We start from the raw sequence: 8,529 nt of genomic DNA, 5'->3' as shown, positions 1-8,529 counted from the left end.
CAAATTATGTTGTTACATAATTTATTAATCGCCGTTAATACAGTTTTACTAGTTTACTAAATATACATACAGAATGTACTTTAATGTATTAATGAAAATTAATTTTATAAATTTTGTGATTAGTAGGTATTAGTAAATTTAATATGTAGATCAAATATAACAGAGAATTTCGCACTAATGTTTGTAATACGCAAATTTCTCAAAATCATGAAATGTAAATGAAAGTGCAAAACAAAATGCAAATAAAAGAATAGATCCACATTATGTCTTTTAATAATTCATAACATGTTAGTTGCTTAAGAATGGTTAATTCTCACCGTTTACTACAAAGAATCAGGGTGATAGATATGAGAGATCAGGAATATATAAATCATGTATAATAAATTGATATTTCTTTGATTGATTGTGAGTTTAAAAAAATATAAAAACCGTCTTCTTAAATATCTATTATGTTATTAATTAATATGTGTCTATTTTTTATTTCGTGATTTATTTCCATATATCAGAGTGATTAAAAAATCAGAAAACTACTAATGTAATTAGAATTACAAGACCATATTGCAATCGTGTATGTTATTTGATCATTGAATCGTGACTCTTATTATTAACATTTCTTAAAATGGAACGTTTAAACACAATTATTATTTAAATTCCGTAATACTTGCAAAGCTACCTGCGTATGAGAATATCTATCAATCACTGAGTATATTTGATAATAAATAAATGACATCATATTTAGAGAATTAACAAAACTTGATATAAACTTGTCCAAATAATATTATTAAACTCGAATAATTATAATATTTATCAAAGTCATGCGTTTAATATTAGACTGAAAATACAGTCTCTATATATTATTTAATGTTAGATATTGAATTTTTTATATGTTAGTTGTACAGAATAAAATATATATTATTAATTTAGGATAAATAAAAGACTAATACCTGAGATGTTTATGTTTACCCCTGTTGACCTTCTTAATTTCCAAAAAATTGCCGACGTGTATTATATATTATGATAAGAACTGATATAAGGACCGGCATAATTTTCTTCATGTACAGAGTATTGTATCATTCGATCACCTTCTCGATTTTCAAGAGATTGCCAATGTGCATTATTACGATAAGAACTTAGACCGGCATAATTTTCTTTATGTACAGAGTATCGTATCATCCGATCACCTTCTCGATTTCCAAGAAATTGCCAATGTGTGTTATCATGATGAGAACTTGGATCGGCATAATTGTTTTCATGTACAAATTGTTGTATCATTCGATCTTCGTTATTATCTCCAGTCTCCAGTTCTTTCTTTACATCCTGAATATTCATTTATATTATGACGTTTATTCAAGTGAAATTTTAAGTCATCTATTCGATACATTTTAACTTTGTAATCGCAATCTTGTAATTTGCAGGTTGCATAACACTTTTTAAACATGAAATGTCGCGATAGCCAGGTACGAGTAATTTCTTCTTGTATTGCAGCTATTGCATCTTTATGACGATGATTCAAATGACTCTCTATAGTTCCTCTATTAATTGCACGCTTAAGTGACTTGCCACAAAGGTTGCAACGTGCTATATACTTGGCTTCTCTTGAGAAATATCGCCAAAGACAGTAGGTGTCGTTTCTCCATTTTAAGTAATGTTCTTCATTATCATATCCATGACGTCTGATTAAGTGTTCTTTTGCACTGGTCATATTATACAGCTTGTTATAAGTCTTATCACAAGTCTTGCATTTCATTACATATTTATTTAATCTTTCAAAATGCTTCCATAGCGGATGAAAACTACCTTCTGGCGACATTATATCCGCTCGGTATCACAGAGTCTGTATTACTAAATATATGTGACATATCGACTACCAAGTAAAAGTGTCCGGTGAAATTGTTTGGGGAGGATCTGAGACATGTAAACCTTATTACTAAATATAAATATTGACATATTGTTTGAATCTCTTGCTAATAGGTAAAAGTCAGTTAGCTTTGCTTCTAATTGCTCGATCCTAGTATAATCAAACATTTAGGTACATGTTTTGTCCACATTGTCAAGCTAAAAAATAAAGCTTATTATAAGAGCTGTAAAGTTTATTACAAGAGCTTGTGTACATTAAAATTGTTTTCTGACTTTTCGTCTGTACTCACTATACTGTACATTATTAATCACTATACAGTTACATTATTAATTACAATATTTATTATAATAAAAAGTGATGTTTACATTTTTTATTTGTGTTTCAAATATTGAACTGATAACATAAGCAGTTAACATTTAACATTAGTTTAGTAGTTTCCGTTTGAAGATGGCCGCGAAGAAAGCGAGTAAGACCGTGTTGCGGTATTTTCTGGGCACATGTGTGCCTTCGTCGAAGCAGAATGCTGCCAAAGTGAGAGTACCGCGATTGGAATTCGATGATTACATTCACATGGTTAATATATACACATATATCTGTCGTATATCATGCAATAATATTTATTTCGATAAATTCCTAATTGAGGTTATATTTCCTCCTCTTGCTCAACAGTATTTCAGAGAGAACAATTTCGTTTATGCTCATGATCCGGAGAAGCTGTCCAAAACCGGCGATGTGATTTTGATAAAGACATTACCAGAGAAATTAACGCGCCTGATCACGCACGAGGTATGTGTTGTTTTACGCAGCAATATTTGATTACTGCCGCGTTAAGAGAGACAGATTAAATTCTAGCAAATAAATTTTGATAATAAACTTGATAAATAACCTTTGTATTTTTATTAAATCTAAAAACTTGTGTAGGTTGTCGAGGTGGTATATCCTCTAGGCGATATAGTAGATCCAGTCACAGGAAAAGAAGTTGTCGCAAGTAGATATAGGTATGTGTATACGGTTAAAAATTTCACATGACTACCCTAGGAACATTTATGACCCTTCTAAATACATTTAAATCTTCATTTCATATCTCTTTGTAAAATTAGGGAGGATATGGAGGAAGAGAACAAGTTATATGGCAAAGAAGATTCGACCTTTGATTACTCGAAAGCACCACGAAGAGGAAGACTGGAAGGTGTACGAGACTTCACTCATAAGAAGAGTTATCTAAAGTATTACGAAAATCCTGATGATCCACAACCAGACACCGTTCCGTCGGTATAAAACAGTACTTGTACTCAGAAACTTGATAGTTAATAAATTGTAAATATTCAATGGAAACTGTACATTGCAAGTTATATGTACTACAAAGTTTTATTCACAAATTTTCTGATACATTCTGGGATTTCAATACAAAAGCTTACTTATGATCATCAACGTTAATGCGATAGCTCTAAAAATATTAGAAAATAAATTTCTCATTCTCTAGTATTATACATAAAAATAAAATCGGTTTTCGACAGATTCGCTCGCATGAGAAATATCTCGCAAATATGTTCAATGGCACATGTGTTATTCACAGTGCTATGATACTATCCACAAATTACTCTTAAAGAAGAATAATTACTTATATTTATCTTTCACGTAAGGCTAACGACTGATCATGCGCTTATATGTATATATGTGCAAAATTTGAAAATTCAATATAGAACTATTGTTCGATATAGAATCTTTTTTTTTCATCTTTATATGTTCTCTCGTTTCATAATTTAATTATTTCAATCTACTCTTTTCAAATCTTTAATATTTTTATAATATCTTACTCTGATTTTACCAGAGTACACAAATATTTAACATTTATTATTATCAATAACCCTGCTTCGGTTATCGAACTTGAAATTTATGAATAACGCAAAACATCCTGAGAGTGAATTATCCAATAGTCAAATACTAATATTCAAATACATGTCACTCAGAAAGGAACTCTCTTTCAAGTGCAGCACCCAACGCATTCCATTCTCTATCATCTTCGTTATCTTCCTCAAGATCGTCCACAGAATCTTGTGAGTTATCGCCTAAATCTAAATCATCGGGTAAATCTCCTCCTCTCCTAAAACGCGCAACAAGATCATCGTCATCGCTGTCGTTATTATCATCGTCATCACTGTCACGATTGTCATCTTTATCCTTCGAAGAACCTTTATCAGAGCTGCCATTGTAAACCTTTCTCTTCTTTCTTTTTGAAACACCCAATTCACCTATATCTGTAACATAAGAAAAGCTGTGTGTGTTTAATCTTATAAGTATAAAATTATACTCGAAAGTTATACTTTTTGATAAGTTAAAGTATATTTTTTAAGTAACCTATAATTTATTTAAAGAATCAAGGATAGATATCGGAGAGCTCAATGTTAGAATAAAACTGTAAAACAAAAATCTGGGTTTGATTCCTGGTCTTGACACTCTGCATACACAATATGAAGAATTGAATGAAAAAATATTCCATTCTGACAGAAGCAGTCTACGAAATATAAAATTTAATCTCATGATATCATAATAAACAAATTGCTATACTGTGTCGTCCCTTTGAGGATAGAAATTTTCAAACAATAGATAAATTTTAAAAATACATTTGATCCTCTAGAATGGGCAAGAAGCTTACAACTTCTTCCCGTAAAAATGGCAACTGTAATGAAAGCAATTTGGAAACTATGGTCCATCTAGGACACTTTGATGTAATAAAATAAGATACAATTTTAGATGTTCCAGTATGGATGTACACGTATCCTGATTTTTTAGATGTTCCCTATATTACACAGTACATGAAATTAAAGAAAGAATTGTATCTGAATCTTGTCGCATATTACAAGTCGCCTAAAATGGGCTTTACCATTCACAGAATCTTCAGAATCGGAACTCCGACGACGTATCCTCGTACCACATTCTTCCGCATCGTCCGCATCTTCCTCGTCTTCGAAAATCATATCTTCCATGTCCTCGTCTACTTCCTTATCCATAAATTCGATCTCCTCTTGAGTGAATGACATTAATGGATTAATAGAGTTGGCAAAAGAGTTTGTACTGTCGCTTTCTACATCCTCAACGCGTTCCGGACTACTACAGTGCGGTGGTGGTACTCTTGATCCGCGTGCCTATGATACTTCATGTTTATTATTAATGCCGAGACAACGTACGTTTCAAACAATTATCGTAAAAATAATTGCTCAAATAACGTAACTTAATGTCGCAAAATTGTGGCATTTATACCTGTGACGTGAGAGGAAACAAGCGTTCATCCACATGCTCCCAGCGTTCTGCGCACGTCCACAACCAATCCGAATTTACGATTTCAATGTTTGCAACTTTTCTAGCCGCGTTTGCTTTCGCTGTACCTTTTCTAATAGCAACTAGATGCGTAGTTTTCTCTGTTAAATCCTGACAAAATTCTGTTGTTATTTATAGAAATATAAAATATAAATAAAAATATCAAATATCAAATTCGTTACTTGAGTCACTTCCGCTCCGAATGCTCTCGCGACTTTATATGCGCGGCTTTGGTGAAGCTTTTGATGAGTGGGTATCAAGCCGCTAAAAGTCAAGCATAATCCTTTCAGAACTTGAGAGCGCACCCGTGGGATTATATCCCGCAAAGATTTTCGAGCGTTCTCTTGGTCGAGCGTAGAGTAAAACTCTGTATGAATTCTTCGAAGAATATCTTCCAGATATAGTAGATAATCATCATCATCATCATCTATTATGTTATTTTCCTTTGGTGTCGCTTGCTTACTGTCTTTATCTGTTTTCACAGATGGTGCAACTTTCGTCACTTCCTTATCAGTTTTATCATCTTCTTTCGCAGTATTAGATTCAACATTGGATTCAGCATCTTCTTCAGCATTCGCTTTGGTATTTTCATCTTTCCCATTCTTCGTTTCTTTCACCTCGTTCTCAGTCTTTTCGTCTTTCTTATCTTCATAATTTGTTTCTTTCACGGAGGGATCCACAGAGGGATCCATAGAGGGATCCACAGAGGGATTCACAGAGGGGTCCATAGTGGGATCCACAGAGGGATCCACAGAGGGGTCCAACGACTGTTTGGCTTCATTTAATGGTGTCTCAGGTTCATCATTCTTATTATCTTTACTTTGCGAATCATTTGTACAAGATTCATTTGCATTCGCCGGCTCCGGCAAACGTAATGCATCAGCCTTTTCCAAACCTGGTGGTGCATTAATGTTTCCAGTGTGACGGAAAAAATGATAGGGTTTAACCTGAACCAGATTTCCACACCCTTGCCACACGTCTTCCCTATCGTCTATAATACATACTAAGTCATCGCCACATGGAAATAGAGCTCTGCAATAAATAATATAATACAAAATTAATCTTTAGATATTTATCCCTATAATAATATTACGTAAAATTTAAGATAATTTATAAATACTTGAGATTTGCAGTTTTAGATGCTGGATCGAAACATTCGTCTCTGGAAAGTATCCTGTGCGAGAACAGGACTCCATCCTTATCTAACAATGACGCAACAGTGTGCGCATAAATTCTTGCTCCGAAAGTGCAAATATGTAATTCATACAGCCGGCTCATTTCCGAGAGAAAATGCCGGGTGTTTGGTCTTAATCTGGTGTGATACCACGGAGAGTTCGGCCCGTATAATTGAAAATGGAAAACGTCCTTAAAAAAAAAAACATTATCACATTTGATTGTTTTGCAACAACGCTCACAATTTCGATAGTTTTTATGGAGAATTATATCAGCGTAATAAAATGTCAACGTACCTTCAAATTAGGTGGAATATTATCGTTTGTGGTATGAACGATTGTTTGATCGAGATCCACAAGTAGCACTAACTTTCGATCCATTAAAAGACGTTGCTTATCCTCTTTCCCAATTTTCTCTGCTAATTCCGGACATACTTTCAGCTCTGGTATGCTGTGCACCATCGGCACGCTGGCCTGAGATACTCCAGCTGTGTTTCCATCCTTGCTGGTTTCTTGCACCCTCAAGTCGGCCCCGCATTCTGCGCACAAGTCTATCATCACAGTGGGATGTGTACATCCTTCCAGTAGAGCTATCACTTGCCTGGAACACTAACCGACTATGCAGATATCACAAAATTCAAGTATATTTTGAATAAGTGACACAATACAAAACTGCTTCATTTGAAAAGGTATTTTCAAGCACGATATAATTATTATCTAAAATCCTTATATCATAATATTGAAAATCAAATATTGTTTTTAAAAATATACATATAATTTTTTTCTACTTTTAGAAATGGAGCAGGAGAAGACGCTCTTTATCATTTGACTCAAGAACTGAAGATCTGTCAGTTTACTCTATGGATACAAGTTTAAGATCTTTGAATCTTCACAGAATCCTCGTCCAACGCAAGGTAAACAAAAAAAGATATACATATTCTTCGTCTGAAGACGCTTAGAGTTGGTTATTTTGCAGATTTTTGAGCATGACGTCGCCTACGACATGAGAGTCCACGTAACTGTCATCCGAACAAAAACTGCGGGAAGGATGCATACCCAGGCTGGATGACATCACCCTCCTTGACCAGGAGCTGCTTGACGCGGCCGAAACTCGTTGCCCGCAGCTTCTTCTCGGGCTCCTTGGCCTCCTCGTCGTCGTCGGCGGCGGCGGCGGCGGCGGCGGCGGCCAGCGACGCGTTCTGGTATAACAGCAATATTCTGCCCGCTGCGACCATTGTGTCCGAGCGTACCCTCCATTTCAGGATTTTCCCGGGCGACCCGTCCGACGGGAACGTGACCTCTATCGTTGCCATAGTCGCGCGCTCGCGCACATCCGGAGCGCAAAGCGCAACGATAACGAGCGAGTCGGCGATCGGCCTCGGAGGCCCGGGGATGTTGTCGTTCCTTCCTTAACCTTCCTCGAGAGAAAGAGAGAGAATCGTTTCTGCGTTTTTGCGCGGGAGACAAAAACAACGCGGGACATAAACACGACCCACGTCAACATTGATCGAAAGACGCGAGCGTGCTCGGGTTGCATGCGCATAGAAAGGGGAAGGAGTAAAGGAGATGCGTGACCGAATGTGATTGGCGAAGTTCTGTCTTGGCGATCGCGTGGACATGAAAGATAGATGGATCGGCTGCAGGTAGCAGACTGCACAAAAAGTTTTGTAGTTCTGGCGAGGTATAATCGAGCGGAAAGGAAAACGCGGTCGGCGAAATGATTGACAACGTTAATTGCAAGATTAATATTATTATTGGTAAATCTGAAGAATTAGTGGCCTCCTCGCCGATTTGGCTGAAACTTAACAATATTATGTATTTTAATTTAATTTAATCGGAACGCTCCTCTTTTCGAAAGAAATAGGACATGAAAGGATTAAATTGATCCCTGTATCTTAATTTTGAATCGAATTTTTCCACTGAACCAGATATTTTTATTTCATAAATCAGTTTACGACTTTTAATTATATTTTTAATAATCAGTTATTATTTAGTATTTTAATTGAGAATGAACTTACTTACCAACGTTGGATATTTAAAAATATAATATTTAATTTAATATAATTATAATTATATCTCGCTGCATATAACCAACAGATCATATGGCATCATAGGTGTCCAAATTTGACATTCATAGCTCCAGCCAATCGGAGTCCGCTAACAAGTCGCGTGACAAGCTGA

The 8,529-nt window shown here is 35.3% G+C and overlaps 2 protein-coding genes across 4 annotated transcripts; one reads left to right on the top strand and one right to left on the bottom strand.

Annotated features, from left to right (window-relative positions):
• Positions 1-2,269: 2,269 nt before the first annotated feature.
• On the top strand, positions 2,270-3,198 carry Mrps17 (mitochondrial ribosomal protein S17). Its single transcript, XM_071705718.1, has 4 exons — positions 2,270-2,431; positions 2,528-2,644; positions 2,780-2,856; positions 2,959-3,198. The coding sequence occupies exons 1-4, from the start codon at positions 2,306-2,308 to the stop codon at positions 3,134-3,136; spliced, it is 498 nt and encodes a 165-aa protein (XP_071561819.1). The 5' UTR covers positions 2,270-2,305; the 3' UTR covers positions 3,137-3,198.
• A 9-nt stretch (positions 3,199-3,207) lies between these two features.
• Fcp1 (RNA polymerase II subunit A C-terminal domain phosphatase Fcp1) lies at positions 3,208-7,875 on the bottom strand. Of its 3 annotated transcripts, none has more exons than XM_071705681.1 (7): positions 7,405-7,875; positions 6,646-6,949; positions 6,297-6,541; positions 5,359-6,208; positions 5,120-5,287; positions 4,743-5,004; positions 3,208-4,116 (listed from the first exon to the last, which is right to left on the bottom strand). In XM_071705681.1, the coding sequence occupies exons 1-7, from the start codon at positions 7,659-7,661 to the stop codon at positions 3,821-3,823; spliced, it is 2,382 nt and encodes a 793-aa protein (XP_071561782.1). In that variant the 5' UTR covers positions 7,662-7,875; the 3' UTR covers positions 3,208-3,820. The 3 variants fall into 3 exon arrangements, with proteins under 3 accessions (XP_071561782.1, XP_071561783.1, XP_071561784.1); XM_071705682.1 differs by having other exon boundaries at positions 6,646-6,957; positions 7,405-7,532; XM_071705683.1 differs by having other exon boundaries at positions 6,646-6,965; positions 7,405-7,488.
• Positions 7,876-8,529: the final 654 nt, after the last annotated feature.

The sequence above is a fragment of the Temnothorax nylanderi genome, unplaced genomic scaffold, assembly GCF_030848795.1.
Source record: "Temnothorax nylanderi isolate EJ_2023f unplaced genomic scaffold, tnyl_v1.0 TNYL_tig0047_pilon, whole genome shotgun sequence".
In the NCBI taxonomy this organism is placed as follows: domain Eukaryota; kingdom Metazoa; phylum Arthropoda; class Insecta; order Hymenoptera; family Formicidae; genus Temnothorax; species Temnothorax nylanderi.
This window is presented reverse-complemented; position numbering and strand designations above follow the sequence as displayed.

Excerpts from the sequence above, each read along its gene's own strand:
- Mrps17 (XM_071705718.1), top strand. The coding sequence starts at position 2,306 with ATGGCCGCGAAGAAAGCGAGTAAGACCGTGTTGCGGTATTTTCTGGGC. Across the intron at positions 2,432-2,527 it reads TCGATGATTACATTCACATG|TATTTCAGAGAGAACAATTT; the intron begins GTTAATATATAC and ends CTTGCTCAACAG. Across the intron at positions 2,857-2,958 it reads GTTGTCGCAAGTAGATATAG|GGAGGATATGGAGGAAGAGA; the intron begins GTATGTGTATAC and ends TTGTAAAATTAG.
- Fcp1 (XM_071705681.1), bottom strand. The coding sequence starts at position 7,661 with ATGGCAACGATAGAGGTCACGTTCCCGTCGGACGGGTCGCCCGGGAAA. Across the intron at positions 6,950-7,404 it reads GGTGATGTCATCCAGCCTGG|GCAAGTGATAGCTCTACTGG; the intron begins GTATGCATCCTT and ends TTAGTGTTCCAG. Across the intron at positions 5,005-5,119 it reads TGTTTCCTCTCACGTCACAG|GCACGCGGATCAAGAGTACC; the intron begins GTATAAATGCCA and ends GAAGTATCATAG.